At 38.6% G+C, this 27,232-nt stretch overlaps 1 protein-coding gene across 7 annotated transcripts in view; it reads right to left on the bottom strand.

Annotated features, from left to right (window-relative positions):
- Positions 1-23,567, bottom strand: part of ITGB6 (integrin subunit beta 6) — a 95,361-nt gene extending 71,794 nt beyond the window's left edge. The window contains exons 1-5 of one of the 7 annotated variants that reach the window (XM_012496493.2): positions 23,440-23,558; positions 23,257-23,332; positions 22,434-22,513; positions 19,143-19,347; positions 18,295-18,541 (exon numbers count right to left, since the gene is read on the bottom strand). In XM_012496493.2, coding sequence (XP_012351947.2) covers positions 18,295-18,541; positions 19,143-19,347; positions 22,434-22,513; positions 23,257-23,317 — 593 coding nt within the window. In that variant the 5' untranslated portion in view covers positions 23,318-23,332; positions 23,440-23,558. Of the gene's footprint in view, positions 1-18,294; positions 18,542-19,142; positions 19,348-22,433; positions 22,514-23,256 lie in introns of all 7 variants that reach the window. The other 6 variants (XM_030795797.1, XM_030795799.1, XM_012496494.2 and 3 more) reach the window with 6 other exon arrangements.
- Positions 23,568-27,232: the final 3,665 nt, after the last annotated feature.

Raw genomic sequence — 27,232 nt, 5'->3', positions numbered from 1 at the left:
ATACTAGTTGATTAGCAAAAAATGGCATTTGTTAGTTTTAATTTTCATTTTATTACTACTAAGATTGAGTGCTTGTTTCTACTTATTAACATTTTGTATTTCTTCTTTTGTTAATTGCTAGCTGATCTCCTTTGCTACATTTCTTATTCTAATTTAATTTTAAGAACCATCCTGGCCGGGCGCTGTGGCTCACGCCTGTAATCCCAGCACTTTGGGAGGCCGAGGCGGGTGGACCATGAGGTCAGGAGATCGAGACCATCCTGGCTAACATGGTGAAACCCCGTCTCTACTGAAAAAAAATACAAAAAAATTAGCCAAGCGTGGTGGTGGGTGCCTGTAGTCCTAGCTACTCGGGAGGCTGAGGCAGGAGAATGGCATGCACCCGGGAGGTGGAGCTTGCAGTGAGCCCAGATCATGCCACTGCACTCCAGCCTGGGCGATAGAGCAAGACTCTGTCTCAAAAAAAAAAAAAAAAAACCATCCTAAAAATATTAAACTTTTTTCTTTGTAGTTTGTCTTTTAATTTTGTTCATGATATTTTTGGATATATGTCTTAAAACTTTTGATGAAGTCAAACTTCTTCCCACCTTCAAATCTAAGATGCATTTTTAAAGTGTGATATAAGGAAGGAGTCTGATTTTTTTCAAAATATTTAACTTGTTAAATGACAATAATGCAGTATTTGTCTTAATTGCCCTTATAGCACTTGAAGTAGCTGTGGGTGGTAGAAAAAATACATTGGATTTAGAATAAAAAGAGTGAACAGTTATCTATCTTTTGTTTTGGAGATGGAGTCTCACTCTGTCACCCAGGCTCGAGTGCAGTGGCATGATCTTGGCTCACTGCAACCTCCGCCTCTAGGTTCAAGCCATTCTCCTGCCTCAGCCTCCCAAGTAGCTGGGATTACAGGCTCACGCCATCACGCCCAGCTAAGTTTTGTATTTTTAGTAGAGATGGGCTTTTACCATGTTGGCCAGGCTGGTCTCGAGCTCCTGACCTCAAGTGATGCACCCACCTCGGCATCCCAAAGTGCTGCGAGTACAGGTGTGCACCACTGTGCCCGGCCAGTTACCTATCTTTGGGCAAGTTATTCAACACCATTGGCCTCAGTGTCCTCCTCCATAAAATGGGAATGAACATAATATCTATTTCACAAAGTTACCATGACGATTATATGAGATAAAAAGTATGTAATCATGTCAGGTACACCATGGTGCCTGGGACCTAACTATTCTTGGAAGTTGTTTAATCTATTATTTGGGGCTACTGGTTCATACCATACTGAAATGACATTTGAGCATCTTCCAGATCCACAGAAGTAGCAGTCCTATATTTTTGTGAGAGATTTGCATCTTTGTTGGTTAGAATTATATGCTATGTAGATTTTACTAGAACTCTGTGCCTTTGGAAAGTGGAATGAAATTTTAATTTAACTCACTAAAGAAATTCAAGTGATAGGAGAGCTAAAGTAAAACAGAATGTCAGAGATGGCTCATACCAGGGAATTTTGAGTGCAGATTGCCCATGTTTTGATCAGAGGTCATTTTCTTTTCTCTCTATCTTTCTCTCTCTATTTATTTATTTATTTATTTATTTATTTATTTAGTTAGTTAGTTTTTGAGACAGGGTCTCCCTCTGTAGCCCAGGCTGGAATGCGGTTGTGGTGGCACAATCTCAGCTCACTGCAACCTCCGCCACCGGGGTCAAGCAATTCTCCCACCTCAGCCTCACAAGTAGCTGGGACTACAGGTATGTACCACCATACCCAGCTAGTGTTTGTACTTTTTGTAGAGACAGAGTCTCACCATGTTGCCCAAGCTGGTCACGAACTCCTGAGCTCAAGCAATCTGCCCGCTTTGGCTTCCAAAAGTGCTGGGATTACAGGCGAGAGTTCATTTTCTAACAAATGTTCATATTTTGTTGTTACTTTCTTAGCCTATCAATTAAAAAAAATAGGCACCTCTCACCAAATTACTTGATTTTGAGTCTGTAGATAAAAAGAGATTTGCATTTAAAATGCAAAATAAGTATAAAACACAATATAAAGAAGTACTACTTCAATTTTTTGTTAAAATTTTAAATAAATATTTACAAATTAAGACTATAATCACATATACTAAAGCATTAATATCGTCTTTTCCTGAGTAAGGTTAGAAATGATTTTCATTTCTTACTTTTGTCTGTATTTTCACATGGGCTTATTACCTTTGCAATAAGAAACTATATACCATATACTCATATATGTTTATGTGTGTGAACATAGAGGAAATCCATTCTAGCATTTCTTTTTTTTCTTTTTCTTTTTTTTTTTTTTTTTTTTTTTGAGATGGAGTCTCACTCTATCACCCAGGCTGGAAGGCAGTGGTGCCATCTCAGCTCAGGGCAACCTCTGCCTCAAGTGATTCTCCTGCCTCAGTCTCCCGAGTAGCTGAGATTACAGGCATGCACCACCACGTCTGGCTAATTATTATTATTATTATTATTATTTGGTATTTTTAGTAGAGACAGGGTTTCACCGTGTTGGCCAGGCTGGTCTCAAACTCTTGACCTCAGGTTATCTGCCTGCCTCGGCCTCCCCTCCTGGGATTACAGGTGTGAGCTACCACACCCGGCCCATTCCAGCATTTCATGCTTAGTTTCCTTTTTGCAAAACTACAATGAACTCACTATTGGTGTAAATTCAAAACAAAACAAAAAACACCACAGTATACATGAAATGATGTTTAAAAAATCTTTCGGCCAGGCACGGTGGTTCACGCCTGTAATCCCAGCACTTTGGGAGGCAGAGACAGGTGGATTACTTGAGGTCAGGAGTTCAAGACCAGCCAGATCAACATGATGAAACCCTGTCTCTACTAAAGATAGAAAAAAAATTAGCTGGGCATGGTGGCACACGCCTGTAATCCCAGCTACTTGGGAGGCTGAGGCAGCAGAATTGCTTGAACCTGGGAGGTGGAGGTTGCAATGAGCCAAGATCGTGCCATTACACTCTAGCCTGGGCATCAAGAGCGAAACTCCATCTCAAAAAAAAAAAAAAAAAACCTTCAAAATGTTGCTGTATCTTAGACAACAGCAAAAGAAATTCTTTTCAAAAATGTAAACCACTTCAGCATCCTTAACAGGGTGAAATAAATTTTTAGTGACTCTCCATCCAATGAAAATAAATGAGCTACTCCAGAAAACATAAAGATTAGATTAAAGAGGTGGGTTTTCTTTCTTTTTATAGAGCCTTGGACACTCTCTATGTTGCCCAGGCTGGACTCAAACTCCTGGGCCTAAGCAATCCTCCCGCTCTGGGGTTATAGGCATGTGCCACTGCACCTGGAAAAAGGGTGGTTTTTATTTTTATTTGTATTTAACTTTTATTTTATGTTTAGAGGTACCTGTGTGGGTTTGTTATATAGGTAAATTGTGTGTGATGGGGGTTTGGTGTGGTTTTAAAGTGTGGTGCACAGACCCATGAGGGTCCCTGAGACCTTGCAGGAGGTCCTTCACATTAAACTATTTTCACAGTAATTCAGAGATGTCATTTGCCTTCTTCACTGTGTTGACATTTGCACTGATGATATGAAAGCAGTAGTGAGAAGGCTGGTAAGATGATCAAACAGGAACAACTCCAATATGCAGCTCCCAGCGAGATCAACGCAGAAGGCAGGTGATTTCTGCATTTCCAACTGAGGTACCCAGCTCATCTCACTGGGACTGGTTAGACAATGGGTGCAGCCTACAAAGGGTGAGCCGAAGCAGGGTAGGGCATCACCTCACCATGGAAGCACAAGTGGTCAGGGAACTCCCTCCTCTAGCCAAGGGAAGCTGTGAGGGACTGCGCCATGAGGAATGGTGCATTCCAGCCCAGATACTTCGCTTTTCCCACGGTCTTCACAGTCCCCAGACCAGGAGATTCCCTCGGGTGCCCATATCACCAGGGCCCTAGGTCTCAAGCACAAAACTGGGTGGCTGTTTGGGCAGACAGCGAGCTAGCTGCTGGAGTTTTTTTTTATACCCCAGTGGTGCCTGGAATTCCAGCGAGACAGAACCGTTCATTCCCCTGCAAAGGGGGCTGAAGCCAGGGAGCCAAGTGGTCTAGCTCAGCAGATCCCACCCTCATGGAGCCCAGCAAGCTAAGATACACTGGCTTGAAATTCTCACTGCCAGCACAGCAGTCTGAAGTCGACCCAGGACACTGAAGCTTGGTAGGGGGAGGGGCATCTACCATTACTGAGAGTTGAATAGGCAATTTCCCCTCACAGCGTAAACAAAGCCACAAGGAAGTTCGAATTCGGCAGAGCTCACCGCAGCTCGGCAAAGCCTCTGTAGCCAGACTGCCTCTCTAGATTCCTCCTCTTTGGGCAGGACATCTTTGAAAGAAAGGCAGTAGCCCCAGTCAGGGGCTTTTAGATGAAACTCCCATCTCCCTGGGACAGAGCACCTGGGGAAAGGGGCGACTGTGGGCACAGCTTCAGTAGACTTAAACGTCCCTGCCTGCCAGCTCTGAAGAGAGCAGTGGATCTCCCAGCACAGTGCTCAAGCTGTGCTAAGGGACAGACTGCCTCCTCAAGTGGGTCCCTGACCCCCGTGCCTCCTGACTGGGAGACACATCCCAGCAGGGGTCAACAGACACCTCATACAGGAGAGCTCCAACTGACATCTGGCGGGTGCCCCTCTGGGCCAAAGCTTCCAGAGGAAGGAAAAGGCAGCAGCATTCTTTGCTGTTCTGCAGCCTCCGCTGGTGATACCCAGGCAAACAGGGTCTGGAGTGGACCTCCAGCAAACTTCAGCAGACCTGCAGCAGAGGGGCCTGATTGTTAGAAGGAAAACTAATGAACGGAAAGGAATAGCATCAATATCAACAAAAAGGACGTCCACACAAAAAACCCCATCCGAAGGTTACCAACATCAAATACCAAAGGTAGATAAATCCACGAAGATGAGGAAAAACTAATGCAAAAAGGCTGAAAATTCCAAAACCCAGAATGCTTCTTCTCCTCCAAAGGATTACAACTCCTCGCCAGCGAGAGAACAAAACTGGACAGAGAACGAGTTTGACAAATTGACAGAAGTAGGCTTCAGGAGGTGAGTAATAACAAACTCCTCTAAACTAAAGGGGCATGTTCTAATCCAGCGCAAGGAAGTTAAGAGCCTTGAAAAAAGGTTAGAGGAATTGCTAACTAGAATAACCAGTCTAGAAAAGAACATAAATGACCCGATGGAGCTGAAAAATACAGCACAAGAACTTCGTGAAGCATACACAAGCATCAATATCTGAATCAATCAAGCGGAAGAAAGGATATTAAAGAGTGAAGATCAACTTAATGAAATAAAGCATGAAGACAAAATTAGAGAAAAAAGAATGAGAAGGAACAATCAAAGCCTCCAAGAAATATGGGACTATGTGAAAAGACCAAACCTACATTTGGTTGGTGTACCTGAAAGTGACGGAGAGAATGGATCCAAGTTGGAGAACACACTTCAGGATATTATCCAGGAGAACTTCCCCAACACAGCAAGGCAGGACAACATTCAAATTCAGGAAATATAGAGAACACCACAAAGATACTCCTCAAGAAGAGCAACTCCAAGACATATAATCATCAGATTCACCAAGGTTGAAATGAAGGAATAATATTAAGGGCAACCAGAAAGAAAGGTTGGGTTACCCACAAAGAGAAGCCCATCAGACTAACAGCATATCTCTCTGCAGAAACCCTACAAGCCAGAAGAGAGTAGGGGCCAATATTCAACATTCTTAAAGAAAAGAATTTTCAACCCAGAATTTCATATCCCACCAAACTGAGCTTCATAAGCGAAGGAGAAATAAAATCCTTTACAGACAAGCAAATGCTGAGAAATTTTGTCACCACCAGGCCTGCATTACAAGAGCTCCTGAAGGAAGCACTAAATATGGAAAGGAAAAACCGGTACCAGCCACTGTGACAACATACCAAATTGTAAAGACCGTCGACACTATGAAGAAAATGCATCAACTAACAGGCAAAATAACCAGCTAGAATCATAATGGCAGGATCAGATTCACACATAACAATATTAACCTTAAATGTAAATGGGCTAAATGCCCCAATTAAAAGACACATACTGGCAAATTGGATAAAGAGTCAAGACCCATTGGTGTGTATTCAGGAGACCCATGTCACGTGCAAAGACACACAGGGGCTCAAAATAAAGGGATGGAGGAAGATATACCAAACAAATGAAAAGCAAAAAAAGCAGGGGTTACAATCCTGGTCTCTGATAAAACAGACTTTAAACCAACAAAGATCAAAAAAGACAAAAAAGGGCATGACATAATGGTAAAGGGATCAACACAACAAGAAGAGCTAACTATCCTAAATATATAGGCACCCAATACAGCAGAACCCAGATTCATAAAGCAAGTCCTTAGATACCTACAAAGAAACTTAGACTCCCACACAATAATAGTGGGAGACTTTCACACTCCACTGTCAATATTAGACAGATCAATGAGACAGAAAATTAACAAGGATATTCGGGACTTGAACTCAGCTCAGGACCAAGCAGACCTAATAGATATCTACGGAACTGTCCACCCCAAATCAACAGAATATACATTCTTCTCAGCACCAAGTCGCACTTATTCTAAAATTGACCACATAATTGGAAGTAAAACACTCCTCAGCAAAAGCAAAAGAACGGAAATCATAACAAACAGTCTCTCATACCATAGTGCAAATTAAAACTGAGGATTAAGAAACTCACTCAAAACCACACAACTACATGGAAACTGAACAACATGCTACTGGGTAAATAACGAAATGAAGGCAGAAATAAAGAAGTTCTCTGAAACCAATGAGAACAAAGATACAACGTATAGAATCTCTGGGACATGCTAAAGCAGTGTTTAGAGAGAAATTTATAGAACTAAATGCCCACAGGAGAAAGTGGGAAAGATCTAACATCGACACCCTAACATCACAATTAAAAGAACTAGAGAAGCAGGAGCAAACAAATTCCAAAGCTAGCAGAAGACAAGAAATAACTAAGATTAGAGCAGAACTGAAGGAGATAGAGACACAAAAAACCCTTCAAAAAAATCAGTGAATCCAGGAGCTGTTTTTTTTTTTTAAAAGATTAACAAAATAGATGACCACTAGCCAGAATAATAAAGAAGAAAAGAGAGAAGAATCAAACAGACACAATAAAAAATGATAAACAGGATATCACCACTGATCCCACAGAAATACAAAGTACCACCAGTGAATACTATAAACACCTCTGTGCAAATAAACTAGAAAATCTAGAAGAAATGGATACATTCCTGGACACATACACCCTCCCAAGACTAAACCAGGAAGAAGTCGAATCCCTGAATCAACTAATAACAAGTTCTGAAATTGAGATAGTAATTAATAGCCTACCAACAAAAAATGCCCAGGACTAGATGGATTCACAGCCAAATTCTACCAGAAGTACAAAGAGGAGCTGGTACCATTCCTTTTGAAACTATTCCAAACAATAGAAAAAGAGGGAATCCTCCCTAACTCATTGTATGAGGCCAGCATCATCCTAATGCACAAGCCTGGCAGAGACACAACAAAAAAAAGAAAATTTTAGGCCAATATCCCTGATGAACGTTGATGCAAAAATCCTCAAGAAAATACTGGCAAACCAAATCCAGCAGCACATCAAAAAGCTTATCCACCATGATCAAGTTGGCTTCATCCCTGTGATGCAAGGCTGGTTCAACATACGTAAATCAATAAACGTAATCCATCACATAAACAGAACCAAAGACAAAAATCACACGATTGTCTCAATAGTTGCAGAAAATGACTTCGACAAAATTCAACACCCCTTCATGCTAAAAACTCTCAATAAACTAGGTATTGATGGAACATATCTCAAAAAATAAGAGCTATTCATGACAAACCCACAGCCAATATCATACTGAATGGGCAAAAGCTGGAAGCATTCCCTTTGAAAACCGGCACAAGACAAGAATGCCCTCTCTCACCACTCCTATTCAACATGGTATTGGAAGTTTTGGCCAGGGCAATCAGGCAAGAGAAAGAAATAAAGCATATTCAAATAGAAAGAGAGCAAGTCAAATTGTCTCTGTCTGCAGATGACAAGACTGTATATTTAGAAAACCCCATCATCTTAGCCCAAAATCTCCTTAAGCTGATAAGCAACTTCAGCAAAGTCTCAGGATACAAAATCAATGTGCAAAAATCACAAGCATTCCTATACACCAATAACAGAGAGCCAAATCATGAGTGAACTCCCATTAACAATTGCTACAAAGAGAATAAAATACCTAGGAATCCAACTTACAAGGGATGTGAAGGACCTCTTCAAGAATTACAAACCACTGCTCAAGGAATAAGAGAGGACAAAAACGAATGGAAAAACATTCCATGCTCATGGATAGGAAGAATCAATATCGTGAAAATAGCCATCCTGCCTAAAGTAATTTATAGATTCAATGCTATCCCTATCAAGCTACCATTGACTTTCTTCACAGATTTAGAAAAAACTACTTTAAATTTCATATGGAATCAAAAAGGAGCCTGTTTAACAAAGACAATCCTAAGCAAAAGAACAAAGCTGGGGGCATCATGCCACCTGACTTCAAACTATACTACAAAGCTACAGTAACCAAAACAGCATGATACTGGTATCAAAACAGAGATATAGACCAATGGAACAGAACAGAGGCCTCAGAAATAATGCCACACATCTACAACCATCTGATCTTTGGCAAATCTGACAAAAACAAGCAATGGGGAAAGGATTCCCTACTTAATAAATTGTGTTGGGAAAACTGACTAGCCATATGCAAAAAACTGAACTGGACCCTTTCCTTACAACTTATACAAAAATTAACTCAAGATGGATTAAAGACATAAACATAAGACCTAAAACCATAAAAACCCTAGAAGAAAATCTAGGCAATACCATTCAGAACATAGGCATGGGCAAAGACTTCATGACTAAAACACCAAAAGCAATGGCAATAAAAACAAAATTGACAAATGGGATCTAATTAAACTAAAGAGTTTCTGCACAGCAAAAGAAACTATTATCAGAGGAAACAGGCAACCTACAGAATCGGAGAAAATTTCTGCAATCTATCCAACTGACAAAGGGCTAATATCCGAATCTACAAAGAACTTAAATAAATTTACAAAAAAAAAAGAAAGAAAAACCATCAAAAAGTGGGCAAAGGACATGAACAGACACTTCTCAAAAGAAGATATTTATGTGGCCAAGAAACATATGAAAAAAAGCTCATCATCACTGGTCATCAGAGAAATGCAAATCAAAACCACAATGAGATACCATCTCATGCCAGTTAGAATGGCAATCATTAAAAAGTAGGAAACAACAGATGCTGGAGAGGATGTGGAGAAATAGAAATGCTTTTACACTGTTGGTGGGAGTGTAAATTAGTTCAATCATTGTGGAAGACAGAGTGGCCATTCCTCAAGGATCTAGAACCAGAAATACCACTTGACTCAGCAATCCCATTACTGGGTATATACCGAAAGGATTATAAATCATTCCACTATAAAGACACATGCACACATATGTTTATTGTGGCACTGTTCAAAATAGCAAACACTTGGAACCAACCCAAATGTCCATCAATGATAGACTGGATAAAGAAAATGTGGCACATATACACCATGGAATACTATGCAGCCATAAAAAAGGATGAGTTCATGCCCTTCACAGGGATGTGGATGAAGCTCAAACCATCATACTCAGCAAACTAACACAAGAACAGAAAACCAAACAGTCCATGTTCTCACTCATAAGTGGGAGTTGAACAATGAGAACACATGCACACAGGGAGGGGAACATCACACACCAGGGCCTGTCAGGGGGTGGGAGGCTAGGGGTAGGGATAGCATCAGGAGAAATACCTAATGTAGATGACGGGTTGATGGGTGCTGCAAACAACCATGGCATGTGTATACCTACGTAACAAACCTGTACATTCTGCAAATGTATCTCAGAACTTAAAGTAGAATAATAAAAAAAATAGAAAAAAACAATACTTCTCAATACTTTAAGATTTGTCTGATGAGAATGGTAGTGATATTAACAAATGTGATTTTTTTTTGATATTGTATCATGAAATCTGGAAGGTCTGCATAGCTCACTGAATCAATATTTTACAAAGGACAAAGCATCGTATTACAAAATCACACACTGGTTAAAAAAAGCCATTCAAAATGAAAAGAGACCAATGGCTTTTCATATTAACAACATGAAATATTCACTGATGTTTCAGATTCCTCATTGAAACTACTTTCACCTGTTATCTAGTTTTACCTGTTATCTACTATCACCTGTCGTCTAGTTTAAAGGTAATATCGAAGAAGAATGTCCACAGTCATTGAAAAAAGCTATTATATGCTTCTTCCTTTTCCAACTATGTGTTTACATGAGGTTTGACTTTCTTCATGGAATTCAGTTTTTGAAAAAGGCAAAAGATTACATGCAGAAGCAGATAGAGAATCCAGTTGTCTTCCATTAAACCAGATGCTTAAAGAGATTTCCAAATATGTAAAACTGTGCCACTCCATTTTAGTGCAGAAGGCCTTTTAATTTTTGTTTTGTTTCAGAAAATACAGTTATTTTTCATAAAAACATATTACAGTAATATGCAGTGGGTTTATTACTATAGTTATTAAATAAATCAATAGATAATTATTTTTAAATGTTTCTGTTTTACTTTCTAGTATGATGATTATGGGTATATATAACCATAATCATAAACTAAAGCTCTTGGGGCTCTTAATTTTTAAGAGTCTAAGGGAGTCCTGAGATCTAAAAGTTTGAGGACCAGTAGATTAAAATAACTAGAGATAAATTAGTAAGTGTTTATGAGAGCAAGAAAAAATTAACATTTGTTTTGAATGTCTGTTTTGTTCTGAGTTCATTCGGTTCTCACAATTACTCTAGGAGATCAATATTATTATTCCCATTTATAGGTAATGAGACTGAGCTCAAAGAGAGTAATTGTTTATCCAAAGTTATGATTGTAACACAGATCTGAAAAATCCTATGCTCTTTCCTTTTACCTCTAATTGCCTTCCTACTAAGAACATTTTATTCTATAATTATAAGGTTTAGTTTGATCAGAGGATTGACTTTTTATCTTGACATGTATATGTATGTATGTGTGTATGAGGGTATACTATCTGGACAGAGAAACTAAGAGAGTTAGGGCTATAATGGAAATGGAAAACATAATTTTGCCACAAAAAAGAACTTGCTATTTATAATCTTAATGGTAAATTTTGCCAATAATAATAATCTTCAGAAAAGAGGACATATTGAACCTTTTAAGAGATCAAATATATGATTCTCCTTCAGGTCTCCACTTTTTGCACTCCCTGCAGTGCTCTGGTCTCCCCCTAATCACACCCTGTTGTTGTTAATAGTACCTCCTATTTATTGAGAACATATCATGGTCAGGCCCAATACCAAATGCTTTCAATCGTTAACTCATTCAATTCTTTTTTTTTTTTTTTTGTTAGATGTAGTCTCTCTTTGTCACCCAGGCTAGAGTACTGTGGCACAGTCTTGGCTCACCGCAACCTCTGCCTCCCTGGTTTAAGCGATTCTCCTTCCTCAGCCTCCTGAGTAGCTGAGATTCCAGGCATGTGCCCCCATGCCTGGCTAATTTTTTTGTATTTTTTAGTAAAGACAAGGTTTTACCATGTTGGCCAGGCTGGTCTCAAATTCCTGAACTCGTGATTCGCCTGGCTCGGCCTCCCAAAATGCTGGGATTGCAGGCGTGAGCCACTGCGCCTGGCCAACTCATCAATTCTTAGCTGGAGGCATCATGCTACCTGACTTCAAACTATACTACAAGGCTACAGTAACCAAAACAGCATGGTACTGGTACCAAAACAGAGATATAGACCAATGGAACAGAACAGAGCCCTCAGAAATAATGCCACATATCTACAACTATCTGATCTTTGACAAACCTGACAAAAACAAGCAATGGGGAAGGGATTCCCTATTTAATAAATGGTGCTGGGAAAACTGACTAGCCACATGTAGAAAGCTGAAACTGGATCCCTTCCTTACACCTTATACAAAAACTAATTCAAGATGGATTAAAGACCTACATGTTAGACCTAAAATCATGAAAACCCTAGAAGAAAACCTAGGCAATACCATTCAGGACATAGGCATGGGCAAGGACTTCATGTGTAAAACACCAAAAGCAATGGCAACAAAAGCCAAAATTGACAAACGGGATCTAATTAAACTAAAGAGCTTCTGCACAGCAAAAGAAACTACCATCAGAGTGAACAGGCAACCTACAGAATGGGAGAAAATTTTTGCAAACTACTTATCTGACAAAGAGCTAATATTCAGAATCTACAATGGACTCAAACAAATTTACAAGAAAAAAACCAACAACCCCATCAAAAAGTGGGTGAAGGATATCAACAGACACTTCTCAAAAGAAGACATTTATGCAGCCAAAAGACACATGAAAAAACGCTCATCATCATTGGCCATCAGAGAAATGCAAATCAAAATGACAATGAGATACCATCTCACACCAGTTAGAATGGTGATCATTAAAAAGTCAGGAAACAACAGGTGCTGGAGAGGATGTGGAGAAATAGGAACACTTTTACACTGTGGGTGGGACTGTAAACTAGTTCAACCATTGTGGAAGTCAGTGTGGTGATTCCTGAGGGATCTAGAACTAGAAATACCATTTGACCCAGCCATCCCATTACTGGGTATATAACCAAAGGATTATAAATCATGCTGCTATAAAGACACCTGCACATGTATGTTTATTGTGGCACTATTCACAATAGCAAAGACTTGGAACCAACCCAAATGTCCAACAGTGATAGACTGGATTAAGAAAATGTGGCACATATACACCATGGAATACTCTGCAGCCATAAAAAATGATGAGTTCATGTCCTTTGTAGGGACATGGATGAAGCTGGGAACCATCATTCTCAGCAAACAATCACAAGGACAAAATACCAAACACCGCCATGTTCTCACTCATAGGTGGGAATTGAACAATGTGAACACATGGACGCAGGAAGGGGAACATCACACACTGGGGACTGTTGTGGGGTTGGGGAAGGGAGGAGGGTTAACATTAGGAGATATATCTAATGCTAAATGACAAGTTAATGGGTGCAGCACACCAACCTGGCACATGGATACATATGTAACAAACCTGCACATTGTGCACATGTACCCTAAAACTTAAAGTATAATAAAAAAAAAAAACACTCTTTGTGATTGGCATTGTTATTCTAGACTTACAGCGAAAACACCAAAGACTTGACAGATGAAATGATTCACCTAAGGTCACGTTATGAGTGAATATATGAATCAAGACTGAATCCAGGGCTGACTCTGAAACCCTTGTGGTTAATCACCGTGCGATACCATGTACCTGCTTCCCCAAAGGATTTCAGCTACTTGAGACCTGGGACCAGGTCTTTTTCTTCCAAATATACTCATGCCTAGCACATTGCTTGGTACGTAGTTGGAACTCAGTAAATTTTTGTTGAGCAAATGAATGAATAAATAAATGCATGAATAAAGTACAGTTAGAGGTAAATAAAGAGCCAAACTGCTTTCATTTACTTGAAGCCCGATTAAGGACAGGGTCTCACTGTTAGTTGAAGATGCTGTGCTACCAGTTTAGCTGAGCCATCCAACCTTGTTAATTTTAGTTATTTTCTCTGGTAACATTCCACACTCATTGGTTCCCATGGTTATTATTGTACTACATGTTGCTACATCGTACCTCATCTGTGACATGAGGAATGATTCTAAATATACCCTCTGGGGCAGAGGTGGCATTTTGGAATTCTAGATGGAATTGCCCTACTAATCTGTCTATGGAAGCTTATTGTAGGGGAAAGACACACAATATACCAAAGAACTAAATGCAAATTTTATTCAGGTATAATATTCTCTGATTTTAAAAATAGGGCCAAAAGCATTAGCAATAATTTTATGTTAGATAGTTAAGAGGTTGTTAGCACCAAGCTTATTTCCCTTTACAAGTGAATCAAGCAATTAATAACAATAATCATACTTTACTTTTTATTATACAGAATGTTTGAGGGTATAAACCTTTATAACTCTTTATAGAAATCTATGTATTCAGTGTTGCAGGAACTGCTCATAGATGCCACCTTGTATCCACCTTTCTTTCTTCCCTAATAACAGAATGCTGATTTTGGAGGGGCAGCTAGCAATGTGCTTCCTTTGCAGTTAACTGTGGTCATATAACTAAGTGCCAGCCAATGAGATGCAAGTCTAAGGTGTTGAGTATTTCTGGCAAAACCTCTTAAGTTGGGGAAATAAAATTTAACAACCATTTATATTTTTTTTAAAAAAACTTACCAAGCAAGGAATAGAAGATAATTTCTTTGATCTGATGGAAGGAAATGAAAAACCACTAGCTAACAACATACTTAATGATAAAACACTGATCCTTTCTCCCTAAGATCATGAATATGACTAGATTGTCCTCACCTACTACATCTATTTAAAAGGGTACTGGAGACCCAAGTCGGTGCAATAAGGTAAGAAATAAGAAAGAAGAAGCATAGATATTGGAGGAGAAAGAAGTTGTTATTCATAGATGATGTGATCATATACACAGAAAATTCTAAGGAATCTATAAAAATCACACTAGAACTAATGAGAAAATTTATGAAGTTTGCAGGATACAAAGTGAATATGCAAAATCAATTGCAATTCTACATGTTATCCACAAATAATTCGAAAATAAAAAATTTTAAATGTCCCTAGAAATAAATAAAACAAAACATGTGCAAGATATCTACCCTGAAAATGATAAAACATTGCTTTTAGAAATTAAACAAGATCTGCATAAATGAAGATATATGTCATGTAAAATGATGGGAAAATTCAATATGTGTAAGATGTTCAATATCCCCACAAATTGATCTATGGTTTCAATGTTGTCTCAATAAAAATCTCGGCATATTTTTTGAAGAAATTGACAAGTTGATTCTAAAATTTATATGGAAATGCAAAGGATCTAGGATAAACAAAATGAAAGAACAAAGTTGGAGGACTTATACTCCTGATTTCAAGACTTTTTATAAAGCTAAGTAAGGGAGGTAATGAGGCATTAGTGGTTACATGGGTATATGCAATGGATCAATGAAACAGAATAGTGTCCAGAATTAGACTCACACATATATGGTCAATTGCTTGTCAACAAAGACATTAAGATAACTCAATGTGGAAAAGAAATTCTTGTGTAATAAATATTGCTTGAACAACTAGATATCTCTATGGAAACAAAAGATGAACCTAGACCTTTCTTTTCATTCCAAATACAAAAACTAATCTGAGATCAGAAGCCTAAATGTAAGCACGTTAAGCATAAAGCTTCTAGAAGAAAATATAGGAAGAGTCTTTGTGACCTTTACAGTAAGCAAAAATTTCTTAGGACATAAAATACACTAACCATAAAATTAAAAATTAATAAGTTGGACTTCATCAAAATTATAAACTTTTGCTTGACCAAAGGTATTGCCAGAAAAATTAAAACACAAGCTATAAACTGGGAGAGAATATTTTTGACAAAAATATGTATTTTTTGGCAAAATATATTTGACAAAAATCTTGTATCCAGCATATATAAAGTACTCTTACCACACAATATTGGAAAGACAGTCTAATCTTAAAAAAATGGGCAAAAGATTTGAAAAGAAACTTCACAAAATAAGAAATAAGAATGGCAAATAAACACAGGAAAACATGCTCAACATCATTCATCATTAAGGAGATGCAAATTAAAGCTATGATGAGATGCTACCCCACACCTATTAATTTAAAAATTTAAAAAACTGACAACACCAAGTGTCAGTAAGGATATAGAATATCTGGAACCCTGTCACACTACTGAAGAAAATGCAAAATGGTACGTTCACTTTGGAAAACAATTTGGTAGTTTCTTTAAAAATTAGAAGTATCATACAGTTCAGCAACTCCAGTTTAGGTGTCTGTCAAAGAGAAGTAAAAGCATACATCTATACAAGACTTCTACGCAAGTGCTCATAGCAGCCTTTTCATAGTAGCCCCCTAAAACAGAAACAACCCAAATGTCCACCAATGAAAGAATGAGTAAATAAAATGTAGTAAATATATACAATGCATTATTAATTAAAACAAAAAGAAGCAAACTCCTGATACATGCAAAATCATAGGTAAATCTTCAAAACATTATGTTGAACCAAAGAAGCCAAACACATAGGGCATATACTACATTATATATTTATATAAAATTCAGGAATAGGCAAAACCAATATAAATTATAGAAATAGAAAGTGGTTGCCTCTGAAGTGGTAGAACTGACTGTAATGTGAAATTTCTGAGGTGATGGAAATATTCTACATCATGTTTTGGATATTGATTGCAATGGTATATTTAACCATCAAAACACATGAAACTGAACATTTTTGATCTGTGCATTTTAGGCATGTCAACTATACATTAAAAGGAGTTGAGAGGGAGTGGGCAGACAGTACCCTTATTGCCCCTATTTTCCTCCTTTCCTTCTGACTGAAATGAAGAAGTAATGATTAGTGCCCTGGCAACATTCTTGGACCATGAACATAAAATCCAAGTGTCAATAATGGTGAAGCAGAGAGGGGGAAAAAGGCCTAGATTCCTCATGTTTGTGGATCTACCATACCACCCCTGAATGGCCTTTCTCTGTATTTCATGTAAAAGAGAAAAGAAAATATTGACTGGGTGCGGTGGCTCATGCATGTAATCCCGGCACTTTGGGAGGCCGAGGCGGGTGGATCGCTTGAGGTCAGGAGTTTGAGACCAGCCTGGCCAACATAGCGAAACCCAGTCACTACTAAAAATACAAAAATTAGCCGGGCATGGTGGCAGGTGCCTGTAATCTCAGCTACTCGAGAGGCTGACACAGGAGAATCGCTTGAACCCAGGAGGCAGAGGTTGCAGTGGGCTGAGATAATGCCACAGCACTCTGGCCTGGGTGAGAGAGTGAAACTCCATTTCAAAACAAAACAAAACAAAACAAAACAAAACAAAACACAAAAAACAAAAATACTCTCTTTTTAAGCCACTGTCTCAGATACTTGCAACCAAACAAAATTTCTAAGTGTTACAATCATTGATAAATTTCTTTTATGGTTAAATTATTTTTTATTATGTTAGATTGTAGTTGGGAACTACACTGAGATGTTTTTTAAATGGTATAATAAAAGGTGTTTATCTTTTATAGAGATTGATGCCTTTGGTGTATAAAAGTATTATAAATTAATAAACATTTGGAAAATTATTTCACATATACTAGATATATAGCAGTAATGGGCTTGCTTTTGGGACAAATCAAATCTTGGTACAGATCATGGATTAGTCATGTGGCCTTGGGCAAATAGCTAATCTCTCAGAGCCTCTTACTTCCTCTGAGTACAGGGCTGATGTTATTAAGCTAGCTTTAACCTGCCGTTTAACCTGCTGTTATTATGAAGACTGAATGAGGTCATGTATGTAAAACCTTCAGCACAAGATCTGGCACAGAGCATATGGTAGCTCTTCTTCAATAGGAGAATATTTGATTCTGAACATGTCATTCACTGCACAGGTAAGCCATCACAAAGCAATTTGTTCTCCACCATCACCTGCATAATACGTGGTTTTAATAGCTTATTACAGCATATGAGAATGGAGTCATTGCCTATGGAGTCATTTACTACTGAATTTAGTAGCAGTGAAAGCTGCATTGGCCTTCTCCAAGCAATAAGAGAAACCAGTATTTCCCAAAGTATGTCAGAGAAAGTTGCAAAAATTATTATTTTGCTAGAAGTCATTGTCATGGATAAACGCTCTGGGAAAGTGAAGGTTACTCTCAAATAACCTCAGAAAGTGGTGGCCATCGAGGCTAGGAAGTGTCTGAGAGGCTGGGGCTAGGCACCATCCAATGGAGCCTATGGTGAAAGTCTTGGTTCCCTTGCCTGCATAACACACATTCTGGTTTGCCACATCCTGCCCTATACTGGGAGGCAAATGCAGAGGCCTCAAGGACCCATGGCTAGAACCATGTAGTTCAGATGACCTCACCTCTACTCTAAGCAACCCTGGCCCCTGAGAGAACTGCTGAGATCCAACCAGACAAGGCAGAAATGCCAGGGAGTTAGCAAGCTCCTGGCAAGTGCAGCTCAGAGCGGGAGTATCTCCACAGAAAATCAGCTCACAAAGATGCCAAGAGAATCATTTACTTACCTGCAAGGGTTGGCAATTTCTTCTGGTGTTGTTTTCACAAAAGGGGATACAGGTTTTTCCACAAAAGATCCGAAGCCCAGTCTAAAGTTGCTGGTTAATTTAGACATCTCTTTGGAAAGCCGGGAGCCCAGCTCCTTGATTGTGTTGAGGTCATCATCCATGGAGGCGGAGAGGTCCATGAGGTAATACAAATCCACTGGGTAGTCCTCAGTCTGGCGGACATGCACCTGCAGAGTCTGCGCACCACCTGCAAAGCCCAACAGGAAAGGCAAACCCAGGAAAACACACCGAGATTTATTTGCAACTGGCAACTCGCTGGGTCAGCTGGCTATTTCACCTCAATAAGAACTTACTGAAATACATATGATTTCATTAACTGTGTGGTCAAGATCCTAAATGAACCAACCCATGAAATTCTTTCAGCAGTGAGTTTAGAACTATTGGAGGATAAGTTAGGATATTTTATATCTCCTTGGGAGGACTAGCATCCATTTAGATAGAAGATAAGCTGATTTTTTTGTGTGTCGTTTTAGAAAAGGGGAACCGAATAAAAGAGAGTTTAAATCTACATTACAACCCTTGAAGAAATGTGAGTTAAGCCTTAACAACATTTGAGTAATTTAAATGGTTACTATTAGAGAAGGCTTTTTTAGTAACACAATTGGAGTGCCAGGGGCCAATGTGAATAAAGAAATGTGTGAGCCTAGCAATTTTCTATTTCCTTAAGAATGGGAAATTCGAGTCATAATAATCAATGATATGTAATATGATACAAGGCACATTAGTGGGGTAGCAGAATTACCATATATGACATTAGATCTATTTACATGAGCCAAATCCTAACATACCTGGTCTCAACTTAAGGATCAAGCTTTGAGGCGCAATCTGAACAATGTCAGAACTATTTTTCTGTCTGCCTACACTGAGAGGCTTATTTTTAAGTATTTCTACTTGGGAGACAGGGTTTTCGATGAAGTTTAATTGACATCCTTTAGCTAAAAGTTTTGCTGGGGTATCACACCTTTCGCCAACTCCAGATGGATGGGTAAAATTCTAAAAAAGAAAAAGAAAAACAATAACCCGAAAAAGAAAACAAATCTGAATTTCTTTATAAGATACCAGCAATTGAAAGTTTTTCTGCACACTTTGCTAGTTAAGCATCTTGCCATATTGTATCCCTACGTGACTAACACTGATTATAGGTCTAAAGTTAAGTTATAGGTGAATAACCAGAGAATTCTACCTGTAAAATTATGAGTAAAACTGGAGTCTCCTTTTAATTATATTCAGTTGAATTCACGTAACAATTGCGTGTGTGTGTGTGTGTGTGTCTGTGTGTGTGTGTGTCTGTGTGTGTGTGTGTCTGTGTCTTAAGCTCACTTCTGAAAAGCTTCGTCCCAGGCCATGACCAGATCCTTGAAATAGTTGGGTTCACAGAGTTGACATCATCCCATGAATTTATCTGCTCAGGGTGACCTGTAGGTTTGATTCCACGATCAAATCTTTATCACTAGATTTGAGAATTGACACACTGTCCAAGGGCTCCAGGGTGTCAATCCCCAAATCTAGGGATAAAGAGAGATTCTGTGGATTCCTAAAGGGTAGGGATTGCAACATCTCCCCCATCTAGCACTCTCTGCCAGTTGTATGCATTGGTCTGTTACCCTTATATTGCAGCATTACTTCACCTAAATTGACCTCCTGTGGACTTCAAACCCAGAGTCTTGAAGTATTCTAGTTCAAGATCCTTTATGACTTTCTCCAAGATTTGAAAGTGAGGAAGAAAAGTGAAAAAGATGGGTTAAAAGTCTGCTTTTCGCTGGTCCCTGTAGTCCCAGCTACTTGGGAGGCTGAGGCAGAAGAATGGCATGAACCCGGGAGGCAGAGCTTGCAGTGAGCCCAGATCATGCCACTGCACTCTAGCCTGGGCGACAGAGCAAGAATCCATCTCGAAAAAAAAAAAAAAAAAAAAAAGTCTGCTTTTCTGCGTGGGACACAGGAGTTTCCCACAAGGATAGCAGAGGGGCAGTGAGATGTAGTCTTTCCCAGCAGAGATGTGGCCATTCAAATTCTGAAACACCGAAAACAGGGAGAAGGAGCTAATAGATTAAATACCTGTCTTACCTGATAGGCATGGCTGCTCTAGAGCAGGCATGACACTATGCAAAGGGGAATTTGTTGCCCATGGACTTTCATGCTTAGAGAAAACCAAACCAATGCTCATGCTATTTTCCTTGCCTCTTAGAACTCCAAGCCACTCTTGCTGTTTTCATTAACTAGGAAAGTTAGATTTCTTCTGAAATTGATTTTGAGAATACAATTTGTTATCTATCAGTAGGCCTGTGCGTGTCTGAAGCTCTAGGCCAGGCATGGCAAACTGTAACTTCCCATGATGTAACCAAGGGAAACAGTGGCTGGCCCAGGCTTCAGAATCCTTCTCAACACAGTGTCATTGCTATCACCTCTAGTCATAGCCTTTGCCAAAAGATCAGAGGTGGTGTTAACCACATGACCTATTTTCTATCTGCCCTAAGCAGAAGCCTAATTTACTTTTTGCTCCAACTGCCTCGACTGGCATCCTCATAACTACTTCCAATATTAGAGTGGCCTCTTAGAATAATTTGGTTTTACAATTTGACAACAATTTGGCTTGTATTATACACAAGTAAAGTTATCAGCAGCAACTTAGGAAACTCTCTTAAGTAAATGCTGAAAAATGCATTTACATGAAAATTCCAGGCTGATTTGTTGTTGTATCTCTCTGGCATAAAACTAATACTTCTTCAAGAAGTCAGTATCCAAAAAACATGTGATTTTTTTCCCTCCTTGTATATTCTCAATCCTACTTTGATACAGGAACTTAAAAAAAGCATAATTTTCTTGAATTTTGTTTGTGGCCGCATCGGTCAAGGCCGTAGTAGGGGACTGAGCTGCGTCTGTGCTCTCTTGTCTGTGAGGCCACCCTTCATGGATACACACTGAACTCGGAGTTTGGGTTTCCACAGGTAGAACCCAGTTCTTTTTTTTTTTTTTCACATAAGAAAAATTTTCTTTTTCTTTATTTCTTCAAAAAAAAAAAAAAAACTGGAATACATGTGCAGAGCATGCAGGTTTGTTACATAGGTATACATGTGCCATGGTGGTTTGCTGCACCTATTGACCCATCCTCTAAATTCCCTCCCCTTATCCCGCACCCCCTAATAGGCCCTGGTGTGTGTTGTTCCCCTCTCTGTGTCCATGTGGTTCTCAGTGTTCAACTCTCACTTATGAATGAGAACATGTGGTGTTTGGTTTTCTGAGGTAGAACCCAGTTCTGAGTTTGGTGTCGAGGTTTGTTTCTCTTTGAACATGCTACTCAGCTCTCGCTGCACTTGGTATTCGTATGATTTGATTTATGTTTAGATTGTCTTTATGAGATCCAGTGGGTAGAGACTTGTTTTAAAATTCAGAAAGCTAATGCCTCTCTTTCTTACGATGAATCAGTTAGACATCACTTTCTAGTGTCTTAGGATGGCTTGGTACATATTCCCCAATCATCTTCATACTGCTTTCACATAGTTTTCAGTTTGACCAGGTAAGGAGTTCCTATTTGGAACTTTGTCACTGGTGTGGTACAGAGTCACTGAGTTTATGAAAATGCCATTTTTAAAAGAACTGGATGATGTCTGACCAGTAATATTTGCCCCAAACTTCAAACACATCCCTTAGAACCTAGCAGTAGTTCAGAATGGATCCTGGTACCCAGATGGAATACAACTATAATATGAACATCAAATGTATGTTTAACTTTAGAAAATATCATCTCCATGATCTCTGATTACCCAGACAGCCTCCATATTTTACATGTAACCTGTTAGAAATGGCTTTACAATAAAAGAAGGAACCAGGTAAAATTAAAAAATCCCAAGTTAAAAATTTTTTCCGAATAATTTGACATCCACTCCTTCTACAAATTGTTTTTGAAAGTAATCACATGAATGCCATTTTGATCTACCAGTGCTCACCTTCTCCTTTCCTGATTTGTTTTACTTATTCAATTCCACAAAAAAGCAAGTCACCATCAGAAATATCACTGAGGAAATTAACATGAATTTAACTGCAGACAGGTTTTAAAAACACATTGAGGTCATTTGTTTTACCTCCTGAGCACACCAGGCACACTGAGGTCCAATAAGCAGACAGTCTTCACAGGTTTCTGCACCTTCCAGGGCACAGCCACCTAGGTTTAGACCCAGCAAGACGCAGGGATTAAGTACACTTTCAGTCATTCCATTTATGAGACTGATGGCTCTTACATTACTTGAACAAAACAACATCAAAGTTTAGTTTAGTATCCAAAATCAGTCCTCGAAATGTTAGCAATTCACATAAAAGTTTGTATTTTACATCTATCACATGTAAAATATGTGTATGTATATTAAAAAGTATGTATGTCTTATAAGCCAAAATTATCATCCTCTTTTTTCTTAAAATGTGAAAGTTCACAAATATAGGATTATCCTATTTGTTATTCTTAGCCAATGCATGCCACTTTAATTTTTAAAAATTACTTGCACCCATTAAAAAATGCTTCTTTCTTAAACAAGGTATTCCTGTTTTTGAAATAAATCCTTTTTCTCTATCAAGATTATTACTCGTAAGTGGAAGATCTTGTGGTAGAATAAAATAGAAAATTTCAAAAATGGTTATCATAATGGCACTAAGTTCCATTGGGCAGTAATGTTATTTAATTCTCCTTATTAAAATGCCTGTGCAACCTTTGTATTTATTTACCTTAAGCCTAGAGCATTCACTGTGGGAACTGCCCGGTGTTTGTCTGTAATTTGTTAAAGTGTTCACTCAGTGACAAAAGAGCAATGGAACAGATCAAATAAAACATGACTTCAGATCTAGTTTCTGAACCAAATGACAGGTTTGCCAAGCATACCATGAAAGCAATATATCGGAGAACGTAGGTCTTACCTTGTACATGATCATTCCTTCCTAGAAATAGAAAGAACAGGCAAAGCAGTTCAATCCCCATTCGTTTCAGTTCTTGCTGTGCAGACCGATTAAAAAATGAATTACCTTCAGCGTTACAAGACCAAAGCTGAATATTGTTAAAGTATTTCTTTCTTGAAGTATAACATTTTAAATACTACTTACACTGCTTTGAAAAGAAACTTGAGATGTAATTTAGAAAGTTTTCATTAAGACTGAAATGAAAACAGAGGCTACCTGGACAGGTAAAGCAGAAAAGCTGTGTTTAAAAGCAACTTCAACATGATTTACTTCCTTGTTCTCCTTATAAGGAAGGCAGGTGTACAATCACCAAGAAGGTGGGGAAATTCATTCAGTAGAAATTTTGGTGTAAGTTCTATGAGTCTCTCTGCATCCTAGAGAAAGTTAATATCTTTAGTGAAATATTGATCAATGAAATGTCAAAACAGCAATAGAAATATAGTCATTTCTAAAATAATTTTAATTTAATGTAAAGAATAAAGATATTAAATAAAGCATATAGCCTATATGTGAGGAAAGTAAAAAATGAGCTTAATGAAAATACCTGAGATTTTTGTATTTCATTGCTAAATCCTTTGCAAAAAATTGAAATGAACCCTGAAAAAGAAAAATTATTATCTTACAGTAAATGAGAAGGCAGGCTAGGGAAAGCAAAGCACTGTTTCCTTATTTTTCAAATTAGATAAAATATATTTTTTCATAAGTATAAAATTCTTATTTTAAAATCATATTGGAAATAATCATAATATATAAAAATCAAAGAAGATCAAAATAAGAATGTCTCAAAAGACACTGATGACAACAATGATGAAAACAGAAATGATGGTTCCCATGATTCTGAATCTCTCAGGCTAGGGACCAAGTTCTCTATGCAATGTGCTGTTCCAACTTTTAGCTCATGATTTGGCACATAGGAGATATTTATTTGTTGAGTGAAAGAGTGACAATTCGAAATATATATGACCTATGGCTAAATTCATGAGGTTTTTTGTATTTTTCCTCCAGTGTGTTCTTCAGGAAGGTGTTTTGGGATTTGTAGAGTCTGTGAACAGATAAGAATCGAATTCTCACTTCGTCACTCTAAAAACTGCTGACCTTAGAGAGACTTTTCTGTGGCTGGGCTTATGTCTGAGGAGATTATCTTTTCAAGGAGCATTCCTAGGTAAGCATGTGAAACCTGTAAACAGAGGGAAATGGACTATGGTCAACAATAATTTAATTCTACATTTAAAAATAACTAAAAGACTGTAAATGAGTTGTTTATAACACAAAGGAGAAATGCTTGAGGGGATGGATACCCCACTTTCCATGAGGTGTTTATTACACTTCGCATGCCTGTACCAAAACATCTCATGTATCCCATAAATATATACACCTACTATATACCCACAAAAATAAAAACTAAAATAAAATAATTTTAAAAATAAAATAAACCAAAGAAAGAGAGAAACTAATTATAGACTACTTAGGCTTTTCTCAGAAGCCTATGTTATGTTCAATTTTGAACTCCATCATATCCAAGAAGCTGGAAAAACATGGCAAGAATTCTGCAGTAACAATCCAGAATTATTGAAGAATTGGAAGATATGTATTTTGGGAGAAAATTTATATAAAATTAGTTGATTTAACTTGAAGAAGAAAGATCAAGCCACAAATTGTTTGTGTCTCTGTTATTGTCATTTTAAAAATCCAGTATTAACTATTATTCATTCATTATCCATTCATTCAACAAGTACTTCTTGGGCATTTACTTTGTGGCAAATATTATTTTTGAAGCAGAGGCTACATCAGTGAACACAACCAAGTTTTTGATACATGCAGCATATATTCTAGGCTGGAGGGCAGTGCAGGGAGATAGACTTCTAAAACCAGGCACTGCCCAGGGCTATGAATTATAATAAGTCTAGGTAAAAGGAAAGAGGGGCAAGGGAGTGTGTGATTTTCTTTAGAATAGTCAGGAAGAGTTTCCCTGACCAACTGGCATCTGAGAGAGCCATAGATGACTTTGACAACACAGCTAACTACGAAGGCCTGAGACAGCCCAATGGCGGGTGTTTTCAAGGGCAAGTGGAATACAAGAAGGGAGAGAGAGAGTGTAATCAGATTTGAGGGCAGAGGTCAGATCATATGTAGTCTTGACCTTGAATTTTATTCTATACCTTGTGTATCATCGGAAAGGTGAAAGCAGAGAAATAATATTATTTAATTTACATTTTAGAAGAACCACACTGGCTGCTGAGGAAGTTAAAATGTATGGGGCAAGATTGGAAGGTGAATGGGGCAAGAGAGGAATGCATGTCTCCGTCAAGAACAGAGACAATCGTGGCTGGGACTAGGATGTTTGTGGTGCAGGAGGAGGGCGTGATCAGATTCAAGATCTATTTTTAAACTGGACTGTGCTGATAGATTGGATGTGAACGTGAAAGAAAGAGGTTTCTGGCTGGCATAGATACATTTCACTGGCTGAGTGACACATTCTACTAAGAGGGGTTACATTGAGGAAGAATCAGGTTTCATGTGGAAGATGAGGATCAAGAACACGGTAAGTTTGAGATGGCTAGAAGATAACCAAGTGAAGATGCCACATAGGCAGGTTTGATATCTAGGTCTGGAAATGGGGGCAATGTCAAAGAGCAAATTGTAAATTTGGGATTATCAGCACAGGTTTAAAGATATGAGGCTGATGGTGTTCAGAGATATGTGGCTGAATGAGATCCCTCCAGGAAGTGAATGTATATAGGGAAGAGCTCTGAGGACTGAGCCCTGGGGCCTCTAGATATCTGTAGATCAAGAGAAGGAGGATTTAGTAAAGGAAGCTTCTATCTAAAGAACACTCCATCTTGCTAAAGAGGAACCTGTCTTTGTTGGAAGACAAATTCAAGTGTCTCTCACATTTCTGCACATCTTACAAGCAGAGGACCTGGCTGCCTTTTTTCTAGAATCTCTTTTCCAGGATGTTTATAAAGTGAACAGCCTTTGAAAATAGATATAGTGTCCCTCTTTAGGGAAAAGGAAAAATTGCTTACAGCTTTGGAAGATAGAGACAGTGTCAACCTCCAGAACAAAGAGTAGGCCTGTTTACTGCCCATTATAAAAGGTTCAGGTTCCCTAAACTCAAAGTTCTTCTCTTATAACACATCTTACTACATGTGCAGGAGTCACCTCTTTCTTTTGTGTCATCTTGTGGGAAATGGTATTGGGGAACTGGTGAAAGAATGTGCTGACACTCTGACCACTGCAATTGCTGTGAATTAAAAAGTTTTTTTTTTAAAAAAAAGAATTAAAAAGTTCTTTTTCTGTGATGCAGGCATTGCATGTCTCCATCAGTACCCGTGAATCCATAACAAGCTAACTTGTCAGCTTGCAAGTCAGGTAAAAGCCCAGGCCCTTCATAGTTCTTGACAATTTCCTACTCAAAATCCACCTCTGTCTGGAGACTGAACATGCAACTTTCAAACCTCACTTTGGAAGAAAAGATCTTACATCTCACAAGACTGCCTTAGACTGACAAGTGCTGCCCTGGGCTCCAGAGGTTTCCCCAGGTCCTGAGTTGTCTGTCTGCCCATAGACCTCCCTGGCAGCCACTAGCAGGCACTCTAGAGGAGCTGGATAGGGGTGGCTGCCCATCTCTGGATATGCCACTCCCTGGAAACTCTCCATGGTTCTAGCTGCCACCAACAATCTCTCCTTCCTGAGAACACAGTTAGACTACCTCTCCTGGCCTGTTTTGCAGCTAAGAAAATCCCAACAACCAGCTCTTGCCAACAGAATATGAGTGGAAGTGGTACATACCCCTTCTAGACCATCCTCATGTCCCTCTGACAACCAGATGCAGGCAGCAACAAGGTCCTAGGAGAACTCTAAAACCACAATTTGACCATGTATTTAAATGGACTTGTGCCATCCCACATAAAGACTTCCATCTCAGTCCTAGAAT

This window comes from Nomascus leucogenys, chromosome 17, assembly GCF_006542625.1.
Source record: "Nomascus leucogenys isolate Asia chromosome 17, Asia_NLE_v1, whole genome shotgun sequence".
Taxonomy (NCBI): Eukaryota; Metazoa; Chordata; class Mammalia; order Primates; family Hylobatidae; genus Nomascus; species Nomascus leucogenys.
This window is presented reverse-complemented; position numbering and strand designations above follow the sequence as displayed.